The 25459-nt window shown below is 41.0% G+C and overlaps 2 protein-coding genes across 8 annotated transcripts in view; one reads left to right on the top strand and one right to left on the bottom strand.

Annotated features, from left to right (window-relative positions):
- Positions 1 to 25459, top strand: part of LOC310759790 (uncharacterized protein) — a 76707-nt gene that overhangs the window by 9782 nt on the left and 41466 nt on the right. The window lies entirely within an intron of this gene.
- The window catches only part of MACROD2 (mono-ADP ribosylhydrolase 2), a 966393-nt gene continuing 947099 nt past the window's right edge, over positions 6166 to 25459 (bottom strand). For 5 of the 6 annotated variants that reach the window (XM_083607322.1, XM_083607325.1, XM_083607323.1 and 2 more), the window contains 3 exons: positions 23037 to 23123; positions 16614 to 16682; positions 6166 to 10911 (listed from right to left, as the gene is read on the bottom strand). In XM_083607322.1, coding sequence (XP_083463448.1) covers positions 16621 to 16682; positions 23037 to 23123 — 149 coding nt within the window. In that variant the 3' untranslated portion in view covers positions 6166 to 10911; positions 16614 to 16620. The remainder of the gene's footprint in view (positions 10912 to 16613; positions 16683 to 23036; positions 23124 to 25459) is intronic. The other variant, XM_083607327.1, reaches the window with a different exon arrangement.

Below are 25459 nucleotides of genomic sequence, written 5' to 3'. Positions count from 1 at the left end.
AACAGAAATCATTACAGTCATTGATCATGCACCCATTTTTGTAGCTTGTGGTATTGCTAGTACATGTTTTCCACGGAGAAAACCCTACATTGTAGTGTCAGTGTTTGCTCACCTGAAATGCTAGGAGGCAGGTGTAAGAATGTATTATGTGGGAGTTAAAATCCCACTCTTTGATCACGGAGAAGGCTCACTTTGGCATGCTTCTTTAGACAGTGTTTCCAGTCACTGCTTAATAGCATGTTTGTGATCTCAGACATTATCATTGAACTCATTAGCACCACTTCAATGCATAGTACAGCAGAAGGAGACGGTTGAATGAGGATATATTTTGCCTGGCTGGCTTTGTTCAGTTACATGCTTAGCAGAGGAAACCAGAATTTGCCTGCTAAATCCCGGCTAGCCTGCAGGAGGTAGAGCTGGATATATGCTCCTTTGCCATGTATTTATCGCAGGCATAGGCAAACTCGGCCCTCCAGATGTTTTGGGACTACAACCCCCATCATCCCTAGCTAACAGGACCAGTGGTCGGGGGTGATGGGAGTTGTAGTCCCCAAACATCTGGAGGGCCGAGTTTGCCTATGCCTGATTTATAGTATTAAATGCCTACACGGTCTTCCAACAAGGAGAGGGTTAGGGTGACTCAGACTTTAGGACAAGGCTATGAGATGCAGATGAAGTTGGAGATCCATCCCAAATCCTATTTTTTGTGTAATCAAAAGTTTTCTTCAGTGACGAGTAGTTTGCTGTTTTTGCAGAATCAATGGTTGTGAATATATCAGAAATCTTTCCTCAGGTCATGCATTGATCAAGCCTTGAGGCCAACCAAGCTTTATCTCAGCTACCAAGAGTCTCTGCCATTATGCTTGCCTATATTGTCTCTCTCCATAAGGGAAGAACCTTGGGATTGAGGATTAGGCAGTTGGAGGAACAGAAATAGGCAAATCTGTCAGTTTCATTTCATTCAGTTTCTCATTTTCCTCACCACAAATTCCATGCTCCACATTTCTGCAGCAATATTTGGGTGTTGTCTTTTAGAAAAAAATGTCAGTGCAAATTTCTTTAGGCAAAGCAATTTCCCCTAATATGAGAGATGCACTGTTATGCACACTTTGCCCTCTTACATGCATTTTTTTGTACGCGTTACTTGGCTGGAGAACTGCATTGCAAAATTCAGAGATGTGCAAATTTTGAAGGTTGGCTGTGCTTTGGTTTGTGAATTGTTTTGGAAAGTGCAATTTTTGATAAGTCTGCCTTTAAATGTGAACTTAGTCAAATCCCTACTGAGGACTTTTGAACCTATCTTCCATGGTTTGGCATTATGTACAAATCACCGGGCAGACTAACTTCCTGCCTTCCAAGATCATTTTATCTGTTCGGGGCGGACAGCACAGATAGTTGAGAGCAAGTCCCATTGAAATCAGTGGAAGTTGCTTTTGGCTAAATATGTAGAGGATCTGGTTGCAAGTGAGTGAACACTGCTAGCAGGGGACCAGGGAAAACAATAGGAGCAACTTCTTGGAATCCTGGGGATTGTTGTCGGGCAAGGGTGCTGAGAATTCTCTGCTAATGATCTATGGCTTTCCCCTTCCTTTCCCTAGAACTACAACTCCCAGGACAGCTTGGGGTGAGGAAGTGGCGATTAAGCCAGTTGAACTAGTGATGTCTATATAAGCTACATGTTGCTATTGCTACCCTTCACCCAAATTCTGGGAGCTTGTGTTCAGAAAAACAAGCAAAGGGCTAATTTCACCTGCAGATGGTCACTGTTTTTCAGGAGGGATTCAAGTGCACACTGGAGCCCAATATTTGTGCAATTAAAAGTGCATAAAATTGTTCCGTCACCTCAATGCAACAAAGCTACTTAAAAAATAACAGCAGCTTTCTGCAGTTAGGTGAGGAAATGCCCTGAAAAGTGTGGGATAGACAAACGACTAAGGGAAAGACATATAAACACCCCACAAGCAACCCACGATGAACGCTCATCGTCATATAACCACCCCACAAACAAATCACAACAAAGACTCCACAAAGATTTGGCATAATTGAGTAATGAGCATAACAGCTGCAATTATTGAAATGAATAGGTTACTTCATCTTAGAAATGGATTGAAAAGGGCCAGTGAAACCTGACATTGCTAGCTGAGAGGCTATTTGTCCCAAGTGTTTATGTTGAAGCAGAATTCGGATTTGGTCTCGCTACCAAAAGCAACAGATTTTAATTTGGAAAGTAATAGTCAGGAGCTACCACTGTACAAAAGCAATCAGGCATCACATGTCATGTAGCCATCCCAGCTGGATGGCTATGCAGCAATATCAAAAGTGCTAAATGTATCCTATGACCTTTTGCTCCTGCTCTCAGGCTCCCCATTTGGATGTATTTATTTTTCTGCAAAACAAACCACTCCATGCCTCTTATTGTGTTTTATCTTGTGTTTAATTTAAATGGAAGATAGTCAAAGGCAAAGGACTAATTTGTCACACTGGGAAGAGAATTCTCAGTGAGCAACTAAAAAACTTTGCTGCTCTATTATCATTTTTTAAAAGGGATGCAATTATTTTTTTGTTTTCCGGAAGTGTTAATATGCTACATTATTCTTAATGGTAAACAACTTCTGCAGATCTTCTTGAAGAAGCCACCTAGCAGGGAAAGGGAGGGGGCGTCCTCATCTCCTGCCAACAAAATTGGCCTTACTCTAATTTAAGCAACATAGTCAGAGTTCACAAAAACTTGTCATAAAACATGTTACAGAGAAGCAAAGTGTTGGAAGGAGCAAAAGTATATCTAGGTCACTGTAGTTCAGGAATCAGGACATCCACCTACAGCCACATTTGCAGCATTTAGAAGTCCACGTCATATTTTTTTCCAGCGGTTCAAATGCACCAGAATCTGGTCTAGCCTCCCCCAACCTGGTGCCCTCCGGATGTTTTAGAGTTGTTGTTGTTTAGTCGTTTAGTCATGTCCGACTCTTCGTGACCCCATGGACCAGAGCATGCCAGGCACTCCTGTCTTCCACTGCCTCCCGCAGTTTGGTCAAACTCAAGAATATTGTCGAACCATCTTGTCCTCTGTCGTCCCCTTCTCCTTGGGCCCTCAATCTTTCCCAGCATCAGGGTCTTTTCCAGGGAGTCTTCTCTTCTCATGAGGTGGCCAAAGTATTGGAGCCTCAGCTTCAGGACCTGTCCTTCCAGTGAGCACTCAGGGCTGATTTCCTTCAGAATGGATAGGTTTGATCTTTTTGCAGTCCATGGGACTCTCAAGAGTCTCCTCCAGCACCATAATTCAAAAACATCAATTCTTTGGTGATCAGCCTTCTTTATGGTCCAGCTCTCACTTCCATACATCACTACTGGGAAAACCATAGCTTTAACTATACGGACCTTTGTTGGCAAGGTGATGTCTCTGATTTTTAAGATGCTGTCTAGGTTTGTCATTGCTTTTCTCCTAAGAAGCAGGAGTCTTTTAATTTCTTGACTGCTGTCACCATCTGCAGTGATCATGGAGCCCAAGAAAGTAAAATCTCTCACTGCCTCCATTTCTTCCCCTTCTATTTGCCAGGAGGTGATGGGACCAGTGGCCATGATCTTTTTTTTATTTTTTATGTTGAGCTTCAGACCATATTTTGCGCTCTCCTCTTTCACCCTCATTAAAAGGTTCTTTAATTCCTCCTCACTTTCTGTTTTCAAAGTTGTGTCATCTGCACATCTGAGGTTGTTAATATTTCTTCTGGCAATCTTAATTCCGGTTTGAGATTCATCCAGTCCAGCCTTTTAGCTTCCCTTATTTCCAACCAAGTGATACCGTTTTTGTCATTCTGATTAAGCATTTTGCCAGGAAAGATGAAACAACATAAGAAGTACAAGGACACATGTAGTGCGACCGTGAAAATCCTGTATCCCTCGCACCTGCCCCTTCCACTAAAGATGGGTTTAAAAATAGCTGGGGATTTTTGACTGTTGAATTGTCCTTACTCTGGGCTTTTAAACAGAGACACAAGAACCACAATGGCAGAAGGCTAGAAAAGGTAGAGTCTGTTTTACCAGCATTATCTCATTGAGGAAAAATGGCAAAGGAGCACTTTCGATGTTCAACAAACCTCATCCCAATTCTGGAGTGGCTGTAGAACCAAGCTCTCGCTGTATAATTTTCATTTAGCAAAGTAGACCTGGCCTCCTGTCATTTTTGTCCCCTCCCCTGCCCCCCCCCCAGCTGTACTCCTGCACATTTGTCTAGCAAGCAGACCAGGATGGGATTTCCAAGGGGAAGAAGAAAACTACTGACCCGAGCTGGAGGATCAGAATAACAATGGAGTCTTACAATTATCATTGCACTCAAAACAGGGTAGCTGTGTTGATGGAACTTTTGATTCAGAACTGTTTTGGCTGAATGGTTTTACTTATGGAAATACTTGGGTTTCCTGTGCAGCTTGTTTGGCTTTCGTGGAAACGGCTTGCTTTAGACAGCACACTGTGAAATCTGCCGTATGTGAGGTTAGAGCAAAAAAACGACTTCAGCCAGGTTCTTATAACAATTTTGCTTCCCAAATTTGATGTGCAGGAAATCCTTGTCATTGCCCATCAGCAGTAAGCAGGTGGATGTCTTTTTGCATCTGTGTTGAATGTGTTTGGATGTCTGGTGCTGTTTTCTTGCTGGCACATAGATGTATGTGTAGCAGCCTCCTTGATAGCTTGGAGGAGCTACAGTTCAATGGCAGAGCATCCGCTCTTGCACAAATATGGTCCCAAGTTCTAAATCCCAGACAGATCTCCCTGGACAGAGCCACCGTCTGTCAGTGTTAACCAGAATGAACTTCAGCGCTTCTCAAGCTTCCATCTTCAGTCGTTGTTGGACTACAGTTCCCATCATCCCGTGCTATCAGAACCAGTGGTCAGGGATGATGGGTATTGTAGTCTCACAAGAGCTGGAGACCTAAGTTTGAGAAACACTGATGCGTTAATGGTCTGACTTGGTTTAAGACAGCTTCCTATGTTACACCTTTTTAGATCATGTTTGTGTGGCTGTGTTAGGGCTTGCTGATCAGAAGGTCAGCGTTTCGAATCCCCACAATGGGGTAAGCTCGCATTGTTCAGTCTCAGCTCTTGCCCACCTAGCAGTTCGAAAGCATGTCAAAGGGCAAGTAGATAAATAGGTACCGCTCCGGCAGGAAGGTAAACGGCGTTTCCGTGCGCTGCTCTGGTTCGCCAGAAGCGGCTTAGTCATGTTGGCCACATGACCCAGAAACATATCTGCGGACAAACGCTGGCTCCCTCAGCCTATAGAGCGAGATGAGTGCTGCAACCCCAGAGTTGTCCGCGACTGGACTTAATGGACCTGTACCTTTAACTTACCTTTCTCTTATGACTAAAAAACAGGGAAATGTTGGGCTACTATATTTGAGAAATTCTGGGGCTTCTGTTTTGGAACTAGGCCCATCAACTACCAGATATGGGCTTGTTGCACGTTTTATACTTCATAGTGTAGAGCATAGCATACTGACAATCCTACAGCTACCTTCTTTTTCCAGCCCCCTTGAGAAGGCAAACTTCCCTTGGCTTACTTGAGAATTGAGTTGGCAAGTAACAAGCATCATTGGAGAATGTGTGGGATAAACATTGCCACTGGTAATTTTTCAAGAGCTCATAACTCTTTGGCATGTGCTCTTTCTCAGGATATGTGCCTCCCACCTGCCCTTCATGCAGACACAGGAAACAAGCAAACCACCAACCATAAAACAAAATTTGAGCTGATTCAGGCAGCTGTCAAAGCACTTTGGGATGAGGCAGGCTGTTTCCTGAAGCATTGAATTGGTGTCTGAACCAATTCTTGTGATTGGTGCACACACTTCTGTGTTGGTATAGATTCAGATATTTCAGCAATACTTTTGATGATCTCAGGGTGAGAGTGTATTGTTGGTGAAAGCAGCTATACTGAGGCCAGAACTTTCAAGAGTGGTGAGAATTTTGTGCATCAGGATTCATATTTAAATAACGTTCTCTATAGCTTTTGCAATATTTTTCAATATTTGAATAATCTCCAAACATCATGAGCACTCTTTCTTCAGGGAAAACATCAATGACAATGTTGATAGGACTAAACTCAATGTTAAATAGCACAGAGCCCATGGAACACACATTTTGCAAATCTGGGAGGAACACAAGCAATTCAGCTTCAATCTCAGAACAAGTTTTATTCTGATTTTGTTTTTCACAAACATTTTAGTATGAAGGCATCATTTGTTAGAGTTTTCAGTTATGTATGGCACAGACAAAAGGAAAAGAACAGATTCATCAGCAAGTCCAGCATTTAAATGTCAGATTAACAAAAGAGGCTTGTGTTAACCCTATTTAGCAGTCTATATTAGAAGATATTTTGCAAGCAAGAGACTACATTTATTTGCATTGAAGTAAAAACATATTTTTGATCAAGAAAATTACATTTTTTTCTGACTTTCTTTATATCACAAATGTCAGGGTAAGGCAAATCCTTGATGAATTGTATGATAAAAATCCTATTTCCCAAGAAAATATATCCAACATATTTTGCTAACTTTGTCATTTTAAAAGCAAAGCGAACATGCACTGCATATAGAGAAATGTCTTCTTTGAAATCAAGTGCATAAGCAGAACAGTGTTAATTCACAAAAGAGGCTTTTCAGTGCTTCAGGGAGAGATTTACAGTTAGCTGCAGTGAATAGTATGCGGTCCAATATTAGAGAAAGTAATGTCCCAGACATCTCATCTGTAAACTTTTTATGAAAAGGAAACTTGTCAATCATCAGAACAATTGCTAGAATAGAGTCTCCCCCCTCAGTGTAGAATGAGGACATGAAAAGGACACCTAGGAACAATAACATTAAGATAATAGTTTTTGGATGCAAACACAAGTAATATAGGGCCTCTGTTCTCCATGTGCAAAGTATTGTGGAGGCAGTCAGGATGGGGGGGCGGTATATCTTTTAGATGTCAGTAAAACTCGGTGTTAATGTAAGAGTTCACACATTTTAATATCTTCTATAGAGCCTACTGTGCGTGTGTTTCTCTAAGCTCTAACAGAATCTACTCAGGCTGTATTAAGAGTGTTCTGTATGCGGCGGTAGCTGAGAAAATGGGAATTGTATTATTGCCTGCATTATTTAGTTTAAAAACGCCCACCCCGCCTGACCTGAAAGCACATACAGCCCTACAGTCCCAAATGAGAAAATCGTAAGTCACGGAGTCAAATCTGACACCAGACTGTTGCGATTTAATCGACCTTCCCCACCTTTGTCGTCTGAGATTCTGTGTTTGCTTCACACTTCGTGATAGCATCCTGAGGCAAAACTTTCAGAAAGAAGCACCACTGTTAAGGAGGACCAAGGTTAAGTGGAAATGGCAATGAAATTACTGCCATGTGCAATGGGGGCGGGGGGCGGATAGGCTCCAATCCAAGTATTTTGGTAGTTAATTATGTCGCGCACCTCTCCATCTTCAGTAGACGTTCAAACAGCTTTTCGTGTCTCTGCATATTTTTCTACATTCCTCTATTGTCTAGCCTGGTCCCCTTTTTGTCTGCTCCTTTCTAAAACTTAATCACAATGCTGCCTGAGGGGATTTAGATGCCAGCAGGCTTTGGTTCTCCACTACATACAGAGATGAGGCTTTTTAGAGGAATAATTTGCTGCTGCTGTGCACTGGCCCACTTGGGTCCTCATGTTCACAGATACCACCTACAGGCACACTCGCCAAGCAGCACCAAACATATGGCTAAGGGTGGAGGCATGGTCTGGATTTAACCCCGTGCACCTCCAAGCTTATGTCCAGCTTCGATATTTTCTGTAGAATCTACTGTGTGAATCTACTTCTAACTAAGCTCTTAAAAAAACAACTACTTAGCCTGCATAAGCATGTGCCTGTATAGCACAAGCCAAAAGAAAACGGGAAACTATATTATTGCGTGCACATTGCTTATTTTCAAAAACACACGGGGAGGAATTCAGCTTCACTTTTCCGATTGTTCTGCCAGGAACCTGCCGGATAGAACCATCTCCCCTATCTTCCCCCTATGTGCTGTTCCAGGGGTTCCAACTAATTCAAGGGGTGCTTGGTGGGGCACGGGGAACCTCATTGCACAAGCAGAGGTTCTTGTGCATGGCTTCCACTGATGGGACTCCTTAGTCGAATCTCGCCCATACAACTTTACAATTCCATATGGAAAAAAATTGGCTCACATGATGTAGCATTCCAAATTATGGCTTACTGGGCTTCTGGAGAGTTCACAGTCGCTTTATTATTATTTATCGAATTTATATACTGCTTTGTTGCTCTGCTCTCTTTTTTACTGCCACGTCATGCAGAGCTAAGCCGAAGTTTGGCTGAGCATATCAACTCGACTGAGGGCTCGTCCACACTTCCGCTTGCCCCATTGTGGTTTCACCCTTGCCTCTCTCCTTTCCTGGGCAAAACCTGCTCCTTAGTGCTAAACTGGAGGCAACGTCAATCTGGAGAAAACCCAAATTGTCATTTGCTCCAATTGAGCATAAAGAATGGTTTTCCCAAGAGGAAGGCAGCAGGGCAGGAAGTGTGGATAAGTAGTGAGATGCATGTGAGTCACTAAAGGGTATCATTTAGGTAGCCCCATGTGTTGTGTGTGGGATTTTTACAAAGCCCCATCACCTCAAATTGGACAAATTGGGCAAGGTAATCCATTCTCTGAAGGCTGCTTCCACATGCAGATTGCTTCTGCTTATTTGGGGTGTGTCTTGTGACATATAGCTTGCTAGTCCTTCGATCACAGTACGTGGAATCTACCAGAAATGATAAATCAACACAAAGAGAAGGGAGGTGGGGCAGAAAACATAAAAAAGATACTTCTGATTCCAGTTAGCAGGAATGGAAAAGAAGAGGCACAGGAGCTCCACAGGTATAATGGGAGACTAAAATACATTCTTACTAAGTATAGCAAAATATCAGACGACATGGATTTAAATGTAACCCATACAATTTATTATACAGGGAACCTAGGTTCATATTAATGCTGATTATATTAATGCCTGTGTGATTCCAGACGGGAAAAAATCTTACTTTCTGGACATCACCGCAACGGATGGTTGAAAATGACAGGTGAAATTAGCAATAGACGATGCCATCTTTTCATAGCACAGTGTTTCTTCCCCCTGCCCAGACATAAATGTTGCTTAATTGGCAACACAACTATAGATCACAATGGAAACAGCAGCCTTGGCTTGGTAACCCACCTACATGGCATGCGGTAAACTAATTCATATTTCCATATACAATTGTGGAAGCTTAAAATATGTTTACTACTTTGTTACAAATTCAAGTTGGCAAAACTGGAAGAAAGAGAGTAGGGCTGATAGATTTTAGCTCAATTTCACACACTCACACACACACCCCCTACACCTTTATTGTTTGGGGTTGTTGCTGTTGTTTTGAAAATTCCTAAAATTATTTTAGGACTGTGGAGGATGGTGTCTATGCATAATAAGTTAAACCAGAATCTCATAATGTAAAAACATTCCTCTAATTGTTTTTAACAGCAGTTGGAAAATAGTTTTCAGAATATCAAACCATGGACTCATGCTGTGTGTTCTTTCCATCTTGCAAGTAGGGTATCATTTTAATTTACAGTGTGGTTGAAAAATGAATGTAAAATTCTTGTTTTTAAGTCGAGCACAGCATTTGCGAGCAGAACAGATAACATATGGTACAACATTCGTCACCAAATAACTGTTAATTGCATTTTTATGTATTAAAAAGTGTGCATATGCAGTTGAAAATATAACAAGAGTTGACAAGAAATTGTTAAAGCCAGAAGCCACATTTTATAATGTGCTAGATGCAGAATATCAGCTCTCCCTCTCATCAGAGGGCACCAAACGTGATAGTAATGTTCCGTATCTTAACTGACCATTACTAGACAATAAAATATTGGGCCATGTGGCAACATAATTGGGGTACAAAAATGTTTCATGCCGTGAGTAGTTTAGCAAAGGATTTGCTAACTACGGAAATTGATTGTCATATGATAAGTTAAGTTAGTCTAGAAACTCCATAGCCTATGTCTTTTTCTTTCTTTTTTTTGCACTCGTGAGTAACCTCATACATCCATAATGGATAACTTAAAATGCACCCGACAGCCAATTCAATTGTCCCTACATGAAGTGTACTGAAAAACACAGGAGTTGCAATGCTTGCAAACCTCTTATCAGATGGATTGGCTCAATCATATGGAGAATCTCCATATGGAAATATTTTCCAACCTCTGGTTTACATAAGGCTACCTGTAGGCAACTTCAGCAACACCAGAAATGTTTGTTTGAGCAGTTTCCACATGGCAGCAGTAATATCTGACACAAGGGTCCTGAAATCTCCATTCACACGCCTCTATGCATTTCTAGTTCTTATACTTTCCCCGCTGCCCATAGAAAAGTATAACAAGCCGAACACTACGAGGCACTGGCCTTGACAGGCTGACAAGTACCAGTATGGCAAAGGATACGAACATTCCCCATGACCTCTGAGGATTTCTAACAACGTTTAAAGGTCATTCGCACATGTTGCCTTGAAGAGGTATTAGAGCTGAGAAATAATATTTAGGGCGTGTGTGTGTGTGCGGACATATTCTGCAGAGGGGCTTAGATTTTCAAAAGAAGATGAAAAACATACAGGGTCGAAGCAAAGAAGATTGAACCAGGACATTGTAACCAAAGTAGAGAAGCGTCATGTTGTGTACTGAACAAAACGAAACAAAGAAGAGAAATGAATGTAAAGGATCCTTGTCTTAGTCCCCCTCCCCCCACCCCGCACTCTCCTTAATGTGCTGTTGTCTGCTAGTCACAAAGTTGTCATATAGTGCACCAGTGACTGCAGTTCTTGTTCCACTCTCCTCTTCTCTTCTTCTCTCATCATGGTCGTCTGCAGGGATGGAAATAATAATAATAATAATGATAATAATAATAATTTATTTATACCCCACCCATCTGGTTGGGTTTCCTCAGCCACTCTGGGCGGCTTCCAGCAGAACACTAAAATACAAAAACCTGTTAAACATTAAAAGCTTCCCTAAACAGGCCTGCCTTCAGATGTCTTCTAAAAGTTTGGTAATTATTTTTCTCTTTAACATCTGGTGGGAGGGCATTGCACAGGGCGGGTGCCACTGCCGAGAAGGCCCTCTGCCTGGTTCCCTGTAACTTGGCTTCTCACAGCGAGGGAACTCATAATGAAATTACTGTAATGTCACAGAACTCTACAGGAGCACCGACGACGTACTTTTACCTGTGTTTTCGGAAGGCTACTTCTGACATTACATTTTAGTAGTCCTGGCTTTGCAAATATGTGGAGGAAAAACTGAGGAGCAGCTGCCTCCTGGACCCTTCTGTTTGGTGGTTTGGCTCTGGCCTGCATTCTGCACCATCAAACTTTCCGGCTTAACTTAAGGATTTCTAATTTTGGAACTGGGGCATAAGCTTTTTCCATATACAGTAGTACCTTGGGTTAAGTCCTTAATTCGTTCCGGAGGTCCGTATTTAACCTGAAACTGTTCTTAACCTGGAGCACCACTTTAGCTAATGGGGCCTCCCACTGCTGCCTCACCGCCGGAGCATGATTTCTGTTCTCATCCTGAATAGAGGTACTATTTCTGGGTTAGCGGAGTCTGTAACCTGAAGCGTATGTAACTTGAAGCGTATGTAACCCAAGGTACCACTGTAGTTTTCAGGTTGTATGCTATTCACTAAGAAGTTACCGGAACATCTTCTCACCTCTCTGCAAACTTGGTGCAAACAAATCGGGATGGATGCTCAATAAGCAGCAAGTCCAAGTAAGGAGTTAAAAAACATTAACAAAGAAGTCCTAAGCGTGCACCAACAGCAGCCAGCTTTGTCTTATGAATGCCGGTCACACAGGTGCAACAGTGGGACAAATTGTAATTAATTGTAATCGGGTTGCACCGTTTTTGTGGGTGGAGATGCTTGTCTCGCAGTGAAATGAGCATGGCAGTGAGCTAGTAGATGCCTATTACAAATGCAGTATTTGCTATCCTTTGTGACATCCATATTTTTAACCACCAGCATTACCATGAACTATTGCACTTAATTATGAGGATGTTAGAAACTGATTATCACAGAGTAATTAAATGGTGAGCTTGCATCCAAAGCATTATTAGCATCAGTTATTAATTTTGAATCACCTTGAATTATCTTCGTGGTGCATCATAAAGCTTATGCTTCCTTTTTTTGATTAGCTTTGTGGTAACTGAAAGGAAGAGAGTGATCTCATCTGCTTAGAACGTGTGTTTCTAGCCGTCACAAAGTTCTAATCTTTTGCCTACTTGCTATTTTTAAAAGCTTCTGCGGGCGAAAGTGGAAGGACTCTGAGAAACATCACATAATGATATAAATATGAATTAGAGATAGTTTTTTGTTTTGTTTTTTTAAAAAATGGCTTATTCAATTAGTGATTCCTTATAGTTTCTTTAGTGCAGATGACAAAAGCTTTTTGATCAGACAAGGCGATAACACTAGACTCTGTAAAAGGTCTGCAGTGAAAGGGATTATTTGTTCTGAAGTTTCCCCCGTCTTCCTGAGCTTTTTCTCTGCATATACGGGCATACCTGGCTGGGTTCCTCTCTCTCTCTCTCTCTCTCTCTCTCTCTCTCCTCCTCCTCCTCCGGGCTTCTTTGCTATTACGTTATCTTTTATTATAAGTAAGTAATTATACTGCTTCATGTTTGGTTAAGTATTATTTTATCCTATCTTCCATCTCTTCAACTCACTACACTGCATGAGTTTCTCATATATTTTATCCATGTTCTTCATTCTCCCAATTTCTTGTTACATGTATATTATCTTTTCACTACTTCGTCAATATCTATCTCATCTTAAGATGCCAAAGTATGAATGAGCCTTTTGGCTGAACAGACAGCACCTTTGTGGATGCCCTGTCTCTGTATAGTTTCCTTCTTTCAACCAAACTGGGAAACTGTGGTTAAGGGCCTCAGAACAAACAAGAATATTAAGCCAACCTCCAACCATGGCTGGTAATAACTTCAGTGTTAAACTACAGTTAGTAGAAGGCTTTCTGGCTTTTTTGTGTGGCTCACATGAGGAGAGGAGGGAAGAACCTGTTTGTGTGGCCAAAAGATGGCATTCGTACCTCAGCTTATTAAACCAAGATAGGAGTGTCTGTACTTTTGTCCATTCTTTCCTTTGTTTTGAATAAACATTTATTTAAAATATCTGTATTTATATGTGTGCACAAGTTGCTCAACCTTCTAGTGGAGACTTTAAGACAGAAATCCTACCTGAACATAGTTCCTATTAAATTCAGTGAGACTTATTTCTTAGCCTATATGCACTGTAAACAAATTTTCACTTACAATATAAAAATAAATGAATTGTGGTTGCCATCTCTGCAACCCTGGTCAAGTCTATCTAACCATGGCTAATACATAAAGTACTGAGGTACAAGAGTAGGTTAAGTTTTGAATGATTGCTCCCACCTTCTGCAAATCAGATATTTTTATTTTCCCTGAGAATGAAACATACAAAGATTCAATGGAATTGGCTAATAACTTTCTTTTTTTCTTTTTATTTCTTTTTTGCTGGTTAATTCCACCTGATATCTCCTAATGCATATATTTGTGGGGAAAATAAATAATTCAATTCACTACTCAGTGAAAAAGAGTGTCTTTCCATTTAGATGAAAGCAATTTATAGAAACTAGTTATATTTTTCTGCTCAATGGAGGTCATAGCCTTTCAAACTATTTCTAAAATGGCAAGCACTTGATAGCTTTATTTTTAGTATATAAATGCCGAGAGAGAGAATGAAAATGAATTAGATGGTGAAACTGAAAAGAAGAATTTCAATGTAGCATTTTAATTGTTATGCTGTGTGTGGCCTCCCCTCCTTTTGCCTGACAACTTTTTAAACGGAGGCTATAGCAGGGCCCTATTTCTTTCTCCCATCTGCAGCACTGCAGTATATTGTCAATATACTGACAAGGACAAAAAGGTACACATAGTAATAAGACGCTTTGAAAATCTCTGTGACAGAACTGCCACTGTTACAAAGCTTCTATATTTGGTTTTGAGATACACAAAATCCCATTATGGGTGTAAATAACACATCACCATCTATATGATATTGGTATCTTGTAACAAGCATTACAAAAGAATGGTAGAAACGGATTTGTTTCTCTCTCTCTCTCTGTGTGTGTGTGTAGTACCCATCTTCCAAAGTGATCTCAAAACTGCATTTTATAATTTGGGTTGTTGTTTTTCTATCTAGGAATCCAGCTGATATGTGTGTGCCAATATTTGTGAGTAATTATTATTATTATTTTATTTATTCTGTAACTGAATTGGCACACCTTTTAGGTTACATGTGTTTGTTTTTTTACACACACACACACACACACACACACACACATATATATATATATATAGTCCGTATAGTTAAAGCCATGGTTTTCCCAGTAGTGATGTAATGTATGAAAGTGAGAGCTGGACCATAAAGAAGGCTGATCGCCGAAGAATTGATGCTTTTGAATTATGGTGCTGGAGGAGACTCTTGAGAGTCCCATGGACTGCAAGAAGATCAAACGCATCCATTCTTAAGGAAATTAGCCCTGAGTGCTCACTGGAAGGACAGATCGTGAAGCTGAGGCTCCAATACTTTGGCCACCTCATGAGAAGAGAAGACTCCCTGGAAAAAACCCTGATGCTGGGAAAGATTGAGGGCACAAGAAGAAGGGGACGACAGAGGACGAGATGGTTGGACAGTGTTCTCGAAGCTACAAACATGAGTCTGGCCAAACTGCGGGAGACAGTGGAGGACAGGGGTGCCTGGCGTGCTCTGGTCCATGGGGTCATGAGGAGTCGGACACGACTAAACGACTAAACAACAAATATATATATATATATAAATGTGTGTGTGTGTGTGTGTATACAGTGGTACCTCGGGTTACATACGCTTCAGGTTACAGACTCCGCTAACCCAGAAATAGTGCTTCAGGTTAAGAACTTTGCTTCAGGATGAGAACAGAAATCGCGCTGTGGCGTCGCGGCAGCAGGAGGCCCCAATAGCTAAAGTGGTGCTTCAGGTTAAGAACAGTTTCAGGTTAAGTACGGACCTCCGGAATGAATTAAGTACTTAACCCGAGGTACCACTGTGTGTGTGTGTGTGTGTGTGTGTGTGTGTGTGTGTGTATATATATATATATATATATATATATATATATATATATATACAGTTCAAAAGCCAGTCTACTGCAAAGATTAATTCTAGCCAGTATGTATTGCTTATCATCTTCCTAAACTGTAATTCAACATGCTTATTCTGCAGTGCTATTTTTCTAGAAGAACTCACCATGAACATCTCCCTTGTTCTCTTAAAATGGCAATGGCATACACCTGAGAGGTGCTGGAACTGAGTTCTGGTGAGTTCCAGCTTTAAAAAAGTCATCATTCTTAATTGCTCACATTGCTTTTGCTGGAGTTTTGTTGGTCTAATACACACACACACACATGTTGTGAACCTCCTTGTGATCTTCAGATGCAGGATGGTAAACAAATAAATAAAACATACACATCTAGGGGGTTGCCAAGCTTTTGGGGCCGGTGGGCATGTCAACCAAGGAAACAGACACAGGCACAACACACAACACAACCTATTCTGTTGGCAACAATAGAATGCTTCTTTCAAGAATAAACTGAGCAAGAAGCAGGTGGAAGAAATCCTGTGGGTTCAAGCAAATGTCTGCCTGGGCACATCTGTGCCCATGGGTCCCACATGGGTGACCACAGAATACATCCTCTCTTGGGATGTCATCCAGAATGCTGTTACCGGATTTATTTGGCAACTAGTTTCCATTTTTAATATTTTTTTTAAAAAATTGTATGTAGGGCACAGTGCTGTAATTCTAGACACGCTTAACACGAAATATGTCCTATTAAACGGAATGTCTTCTGAGAGGACATGTGTAGGATTTCATGGTTAATCATAGACCACTTTAGCCCCCTTCCCTTTACATTTCTGTATATACAGTAATATATAGAGAGATGATCACTCATTTTCATGGGTAGCATATTATAAAGATCAGACACAGTAGTGGCATATCTGCTGTAGCAGAATCTTTCTCTCCCCACTCCTTTTGCATGTGAAGTGATGTCATGGCCAATTCAGAAAAAGCATTATTTTCCTTCATCACATAGATAAATGGAAGGTGAATCTGGCATGACTCTGAAACAACTAGCAGCTGTGTCTGAAATGGTGGCAGCTCTTCTTCTTTTTTTTAAATTCTCTGCAAACATGAAAATGGTTGCAGCTGTAAAGTTTGGTTCACACCAGTTATTTACTCAGATTCTCATATAATGGAGTTCTGTTGCCCATACATATCTTCAGCCCTTGACAGCTGGGACTGAATGTGTGATTGGCACATATACAATCTCCTGAATTTTAGAATTCTGGAATTTAAGTGTGATTCATGCTCTTTTCCTTTTGTTTTTCTTGGCTTCTACAGGCCCAAAACTTGCAGAAAGACTATACATGAATCATACATGAGCCAGCTAATGAAAAGAAAAAATGACGACAGAAAAGAAAAGTGAATTGACTTACCTACAAATTAATTGTCTGTCTGGGATTCTGTAGGTTCATCTATGTCTTCAGCCTGACTATTCATTTCAACTACAAATTAAATAGTAGTAAGATTATACTTCGGTACATTTTTAATAGCACTAGTAACTGAACTATATCCTTATTTTCAGAGCAATCCATTGCATAAGTACATTTCCAAACATCAATATGTAATACAAATTCATCTGAACTGCTAGCACTTCTATGAGAAGCTCCACACCTCAAAGCCCAATTCCACTTTCTTTAAATAGGAATGTTGCTATAATTGCTGTGAATCTGGCACTCTCCAACCCCCAATTTGAAATACCACCTTTGATATTACCGCTAATGTTATTTGGTGCAATTTTTACATGAAGAATATTCAGATGCTGCAATGTTTTCGTTTCCAATCTCACAAGACTGGGAGAATCCAATAGCTGCATCACAGCAGGACCTGATAGGCAAAACAGTATTTATCAAGCACTACAGTCAAATGCTATATAATGCAGGTCCAGGCAGCAAGTATGCTTCTCACTTTATTTCCTTTATTCTTCATGAGCTCCTTCATCGTCTGACTACTGAAGAAATGCTCTGAGACAGAGGCCACAGAGCCCTACACAGGGATGATTCTCTGAGCTGCTACTCTATGCAGAAGAATTTGCACAGGCACCCAAGACATGCTGTTGTTATTATTTTTCCTTACTCCATTAATATCTCACAATGGGTTACAGCAATTTTAATACAATTAAAATAGAATTTTAAAAACAAATTATAGTCACAAGAATAGGGTGGCTCCTATATACCGTATTTTTCTGTTTATAAGACGCCCCCTATTTTTTGGGACTCAAAATTAAGAAAATGTACTATGCACTATGCAGCTGAACTATTAAAAAATTTAAAAGATGATGCTGTTAAGGTGCCACACTCAATATGCCAGCAAGTTTGGAAAACTCAGCAGTGGCCAAAGGATTGGAGAAGATCAGTCTACATCCCAATCCCAAAGAAGGGCAGTGCCAAAGAATGCTCCAACTACCGCACAATTGCACTCATTTCACACGCTAGCAAGGTTATGCTTAAAATTCTGCAAGGCAGGCTTAAGCAGTATGTGGACCGAGAACTCCCAGAAGTGCAAGCTGGATTTCAAAGGGGCAGAGGAACCAGACACCAAATTGCAAACATGTGCTGGATTATGGAGAAAGCTAGAGAGTTCCAGAAAAATTCTACTTCTGTTTCATTGACTATGCAAAAGCCTTTGACTGTGTCGACCACAGCAAACTATGGCAAGTTCTTAAAGAAATGAGAGTGCCTGATCACCTCATCTGTCTCCTGAGAAATCTCTATGTGGGACAAGAAGCTACAGTTAGAATTGGATATAGAATAACTGATTGGTTCAAAATTGGGAAAGGAGTACAGCAAGGCTGTATATTGTCTCCCTGCTTATTTAACTTATATGCAGAATTCATCATGCGAAAGGCTGGGCTGGATGAATCCCATGCCAGAATTAAGATTGCCAGAAGAAATATCAACAACCTCAGATATGCAGATGATAAAACCTTGATGGCAGAAAGTGAGAAGGAATTAAATAACCTTTTAATGAGGGTGAAAGAGGAGAGCGCAAAATATGGTCTGAAGCTCAATATCAAAAAAACTAAGATCATGGCCATTGGGCCCATCACCTCCTGGCAAATAGAAGGGGAAGAAATGGAGGCAGTGAGAGATTTTACTTTCTTGGGCTCCATGATCACTGCAGATGGTGACAGCAGCCACGAAATTAAGAGACGCCTGCTTCTTGGGAGAAAAGCAGTGACAAACCTAGACAGCATCTTAAAAAGCAGAGACATCACCTTGACGACAAAGGTCTGTATAGCTAAAGCTATGGGTTTCCCAGTAGTGATGTGTGGAAGTGAGAGCTGGAGCATAAAGAAGGCTGATTGCCGAAGAATTGATGCTTTTGAATTATGGTGCTGGAGGAGACTCTTGAGAGTCCCATGGACTGCAAAAAGATCAAATCTATCCATTCTGAAGGAAATCAGCCCTGAGTGCTCACTGGAAGGACAGGTCCTGAAGCTGAGGCTCCAATACTTTGGCCACCTCATGAGAAGAGAAGACTCCCTGGAAAAGACCCTGATGCTGGGAAAGATGGAGGGCACAAGGAGAAGGGGACGACAGGGGACGAGATGGTTGGACAGTGTTCTCGAAGCTACCAGCATGAGTTTGACCAAACTGCGGGAGGCAGTGGAAGACAGGAGTGCCTGGCGTGCTATGGTTCATGGGGTCACGAAGAGTCGGATACGACTAAACAACTAAACAACAACAACTATGCACTATCCGTGTATAAGACAACCCTTTATTTTAAACTTCAAAAATTTAGGAAAAAATATAGTCTTATACACAGAAAACTACGGTATATATCATTCATGGGCCAGGGAAAGAGGTGTATCTTCAACATAAAGGAGAAACTACAGAATGGAGGTGCTGGATGCACCTCGGTGGAGAGGGAGTTTCACACCTTAGGAGCTGCCAAAGAGAATACCGTCTCCCAGTCTTCCCATCGCACCAGAGCTCCTGAGGGTGGTGGAACTGCTAAGAGGGCTCACACTGCTGATCTTAAAAGTGGAGAGGGTGTGAACGGAAATAGGTGATCTTTCAAACAATTGTAGCCTAAGCCATTTGGGGCTTTTAAAACACTGATGTGTTTGAATTTGGCCATGCAACTCTTTCAATTTGGAACTGGTTTTCCAAATGGAACCCCAGTCAGCAATGTGATGACTGCATATTGGACCAGTTGCAAGTTTCCTTCAAGGCCAGCCCCACACAGAGTGCATTGCAATAATCCGGTCTTGAAGTTCCCAGGCACAGCAGCAGCAGCTTTAAATGGTGCTGCCTGTCCACATTATTGACAGTGACCAGAAAAAATAGAGAATAGGGAGCTGGGCATTTAATTGGATTGAGTCATTTAATGGGATGATTGATTGATGTACGATGGTGGGGAAGAATGAGTTGATTTTCTTTTGCTTCACTGCGAATCAGGTTTTGTTTTTGGAAAAGGTGAAATGTATACTTTTTAGCTCATTTTCATTTTTAATTATTTTGCTTGAATTTAGTCCTTTACTATGGATTTTCCTTGCATTTTTTTGCAGCTGATTTTTATTTGGCAATGTTTATTTTGATACTGACAAGGATGCTCTATTTTGTTTAGTTTTATAGAACGGGAAATTCTCTCCTTTTTGTTTTGGTATTTGCTGTGTATTTAAGATGTTTTAACCTATGTTGTAAACCGCTTTAGAGTTTTGTTTAACTACGAGCGGTATATAACTGGTCCAAATAAAAATAAATAAATAAATAAATAAATGAATGAAGAAGTTGGATGCCATACATATCCAGGCAAGGATATAAACTGGGTTTGGCCTTCAAATAAAATTTCATACACCTTTCCTACAGAAAGGTGTCTATCTACTCAAATCTCTTTTCCAATGGGAACTGGAGATATGCATCATTAGCCGGACAGGCAACTCATGGGCAAGAGAAAGTTTCTATTAAGGCAGTCCAAGAAGAAATTAGTCATTTCCATCAACCATAGTTATGTCTGGTCCTGTCTTATTTTCAATAGCTGGGAATGGAGATAAATCCCCTTCAATGAGAGACACAGACCAAAACAAACCTGAACTAACACAACATGGCTGAAATCTGATTCTGCAGTCACACCAGTCTATTATCTGCTTTGGTGTTGTGGGCAGTTTCTACTCATATGCCAAGCAAACAGAAAGGGATCGAAATTAAAAAGGAACCTGAGCTCTAACCTTTCTATAGTTCAGGCTTCTTTTATATAGAATGTCCTAAACCTCAGCTCCCTCACCATAACGCCTATTGTTGCTGTTTTGCAAAAGCAACAAATGCAGTTATTATAACACAGTTATTTGCCATTAGAAAGAACCAAAGACTGTAAATGGACTGTAAAACGGATAAGAGAAACATATGGTCTCTGAGATTTTAGTACTTCTGAATATACTTTCACAGCCTTTCTTCTGATTTGTTCCTGCAGGATTGAATGAGACCTTTCATAAGCTTTAATAACGTGTCCCTATAAAAGTCTCTGGAAGAAGCTGTTTTGGTACATCCATTGCTGATACTGGGAGTTTCCCTGAAAAGCTCTTGTGTGAAAGTTTTGAAATTGCCTGAAAGAAATGCACACCTGAATGAAAGTTTAAAAATAAAGAAGACAAAAAATAATAATAATGTAAATATGCTGGTCATATGCTATGAAGCATGCCTGCTTCTGACTCACTCTTGTTATATCAATACACCTGCAAAGAGTCTGTTGAATTCCTTGTGAATTGTTCATCTGTATTCAACTTCCAAACTTGTCAGGATGTGTGTGGCTGCAATACTAAACCTTTTACCAGTAGTGCACAGACTTTGTTCAAGGCTTAAATAATACTGCACACTCTATAGATATGTAGAAAAATAAGTGCTGCATCAACATGGTCCTCAGAGTCCAGAATAAGGCCAACTTTTCCTCCTGCCAAATGTTCCACCAAACTTAAATCAAGGCAGTGCTCACATAGAAACCTTGCTGCAGCTGCTGGCCTGATGCTTGATGGCGCTTTTCTATTAAATTTCCCTTAATGAAATATCTAATTTGAATTGAACCTATTCGTTCATTTTTTATTTGTTCTACAGATTTAAAGGCGGAAGGTGTGCTCTCCCAACCCTAAATCTGTGGCGCAAGTTAGAATACATGGGAGATACAACCACGGAGGGCAACAAACGTCTCCTTAGAACACACTCCAAAGTGAAACATGCGTCTTTATTTCTGCGGTGTTATTACAAAGGCTACTGCAGGAATCTTTCATGAAATCTCTTAGCTTTCCATGGACAGCTAATCTTAACTACATGGAATGTTTTCAGTACAAGAAAAGAACTTCTCCCGTATAAAAAGTATTATAATTAATGGGTTAATAATACTTTGAGGCTCTCTTTGAGGCCCCTTTGCAGCTGCCGATTCTTCTTGTCTTTGTTGCCTGCCACTGTTCTACAAAAATGGAAGCAGGGACAGAGTGGGCAGACGAATTCAGATGGCCACTTGAGCAGTTCAAAACCCCAGTCGTGGCCGACTCTGGGGTTGCAGCGCTCATCTCGCTTTATTGGCTGAGGGAGCCGGCGTACAGCTTCTGGGCCATGTGGCCAGCATGACTAAGCCGCTTCTGGCGAACCAGAGCACGGAAACGCCGTTTACCTTCCTGCCGGAGCGGTACCTATTTATCTACTTGCACTTTGACGTGCTTTCGAACTGCTAGGTTGGCAGGAGCAGGGATCGAGCAACGGGAGCTCACCCTGTTGCGGGGATTCGAACCGCTGACCTTCTGATCAGCAAGTCCTAGGCTCTGTGGTTTAACCCACAGCACCACCCGCGTGCCGTAAAATATGTTTGCGTACACCAAATGCAATAAAGCACAATAGTAATCATGCAAGTCACCATTCATGCTCAGGAGCAGCTTGAAATACAACCCCCCCACACACAAATGTATTTTTTGTAACGTATTTAGATTAATCATGCTCAAAATGCAACTACTCCAATTAAATGAAAACTTAGTTACGTCTAAGCCAAAAGAAACATGGTTTAAGCTTTGATATCTGCAGCACCACGGAAAATGTGTGTGTGTTGTTAGGGGCTGAGGAGAAATATTCTTCAACTGGGATAATAGCCAAGAATAGACTGCTGGGTGTGTTTTATTCCAATATATATTTTAAGAGCTTGGAAACTACCTATGACATGCAGCAAAAGGACAATCCACCTGTGTTTACAACAAGCATTTATAATGCACATATCTCTGTAAGACAGAACCTCAAACTGACTAAACGGCCCAAAGGTGTTTGGAATGAGCAAACTGAAATGTATGTGTGTGAGTGAGAGAGAAGAGAGAGACTCTGTTTAGAGATATGGTTGACAGAAAGGAATGATGACATTCTCTAAATTCAAACGCAGCTAATTTTAATCCTTATCCTCTAATAGTGGCTGACTTATTTTCAAAGCGCACCAGGAGACTGTGGAGCTGGGAGGGAAGAGAGAACAAAAACACGAAATGCTTTTGTTTGCTCGTGCATATTTTCCTCTACGGCTGTGCTTCTCGGCTGTGCAAAGGAGTTCTTGGCATGGGCATGTCAGAGCTGCAATCCTAGGCTTGATTGGTCATGCATTAAGTCCCATTGAAATTACAGTTGCGTAACTGATGGCAGTGCAGCATTCCTTGTGGCTAGCAATTAGTGCTGCCAAGCCATTGCACAACCCAGGCTTTTAGTAGGTTACCTTTGAAGACTTGATGATATCACATTCTACCTGTGCATCAAAGGGTGAACTGTAATGCAGCCTTCACTCGTCTGAATGTACCATTTATCTGGCAACAGCAAAGCTATTTGGAAACTTACTGTCATTACTTGAAATGTTTTCTGTATCACACGGACCTTCGAGTTGCACCGGCTCTGCAGTATGTTTCCCTTTCTCTTCTCCTGCTCCTTTAGAAATGACAAGGGGGGGGGGGACACAACATGCAGAGTATTTGATTAATGTATCATTCACAGACGGAGTGTCCATTATTTTCTAGTCATAACACAGCTTTATGAATGTTACGATAGTGGCAGCCATTCAAAGAAAGGGCAAAGGTTTCTCTGAAAAGCGATAGCGAGGGAGGCATGGCTTTTTAAAAAAAGAATTACTTCAAAGCTGTTTCAGGATTGTGCTCTTTTGTTAAGTGGGACTGTTAAAACCTATGGTGCAGTATGGACTTTCCTCTGGGCTGCCTGACTTTCTCTTCTCTGATCCTTTCTGAAGAATCTCCTCCTTGCAAAATATAGTATGGGATGGGCCCCTAATCACATATTTAAACCTTTCCTCTAAGGGACAGAGTTAAAACTGATGCTCTTGGAGAGCCTGCACACTGAGCACTCATACAGAGACTAGAATTTAAATTTCGGAAAATGTAGATGGCAGACACTCAATATTTTTATTTTTTTGGCGCCTTGAGGCTGGCTGGCAAGCTCCGATTGAAACTCCCAACAATGCTAAATTTGAAACACACAGGGAAAGGGCCCTTTTCTGTTTGATACTCTGTTCTTTCAGATTTCCACCATTCAGGATTTCTGAGAGACCAATTGTTAGCTAATTTCCATGATGGCACGTCTGTATTTTGTGGCAACTATAAAGCTTGTGATGTCCTACCCTGTGGCTGAGCTATAGAAATCAAGCAATTGGTTGCTAAGCAATCAGCAGAATTTGGAGAGAGGGGATGCAGGGACCGAGCATTTCAAAATGTAACACCTTAAGCACAAATCATCTATCTTTTCTACAGGTGGGACAGAAAAATTGCTCAGGGTCACTCAACTCAAAGGCAGCAAGCTTTTGTTGGTCGTTGGCATCCACCTGTCTCGAGAGACAATGGAGAGCATCTCTGGGGTAGGGACAGAGTCAAAATATATGATACAATTCTGTCATTAAAAAAGACACCCCACAGCTTTGCTCCAAGGAACTCAGTGAAGTGTACACTGTTTTCTCATCCACCAATTCAATTTTATCTTGCTAACAACCCTGTGAAGTAGGTGAAGCCATGGGAATGATTGACCCAAAGTCACTCAGGGAACTTTAGGACTACATAGGAATTTGAAATCAGGACTGCCTGGTCCATACAACACACCTTCAGAGTTAAGGCATTAGGTTTTGAGTCAGAGCAATCTCATTATTAGTAGTCTTCCAATAAATAAACTTGAGACAACAGCAACAAAATCCTGAAATTCTCTGATTTTTTAATATATATTTTTTAAAATCTTGCAGTGATTTTATTTTTGTAACATATTCCTTCCTTCATCTTGTTTTTTTTTATTGTTCTTCTTCTCGGCCCCCTGCTAAATTGCATATAAACATCTTTGTGTTCAGACTTTCCCTGTCAGTGAACTTCTGGAATGACAACTTGGCATGCATGTTAAAATTTCAAGACTTCTCCTGAGAATTCTGTAGAGCAAAGGAGGTTTTCCCTTGGCGTTTGTTAGACACCAATGGGCCTAAATTCCCAAGCACTTGACTCATCACTGTCGTTCACACTTGACAGATACAACTGTGTCACTCTATTGTTGAATCATCTGTATATTTTCTGAAGGATCTGTCAAGTTCAAGCACACATTTAAAATCACCCACTGAGTTTTCATTGGTTTTTAAAATATATGTATATTTGTTAGTTACCTTTGTGACATAAATTCTCTAGCTGATGTGAGAACCATTGAAGTGGTTTGATTAGTATGAAACTATTAATTGGCCATGACCGAAAATAATAAAAAAATATGAAAGTGCTCCATTTCTTTATACATTTTTAAAAGCTCAGGAAAAGAATGCTTAGAAATGCTTTATAAAAATAACCATCTTGCAGTGGGGGGGAGCTGTCAGGTTTCAGATGTTTGCTACTGAGGCTCCCTCAAATATCTAACGTACGTATGTTTGGGATATATGATAAATATCCACACCACATCCCTGCCTGACAGCTGATGCCTCACAGTTCTGTGGCAGTTTTCTTTGAGATGCTGCCTGTTAACCAAGCAAACTTGGCATGATGTGACAGGTAAGCGCCTCAGCTCCCCAATTTCGCTCCCGTTCAGGGATATCTAGGCGTGCTGATGTTGTCAGGACTAAAGAGGCTCATGTGAAGTTCATAAGCATTGCCTCAAGATTGCCCATTAGCTAGTCAGCGTGACTGGCTTCTCTTCAACCAAATGAACTTTTCTTCTGCTTCATGCACTTGTGACCCAGGTAGCAGCACGGTGCTTGGGTAGAGTTGCAGCGCATAAATGTTGTTGTTAGTGCCGGT

This window comes from Podarcis filfolensis (assembly GCF_964270895.1).
Source record: "Podarcis filfolensis genome assembly, chromosome: 3".
NCBI classification, from domain to species: domain Eukaryota; kingdom Metazoa; phylum Chordata; class Lepidosauria; order Squamata; family Lacertidae; genus Podarcis; species Podarcis filfolensis.
This window is presented reverse-complemented; position numbering and strand designations above follow the sequence as displayed.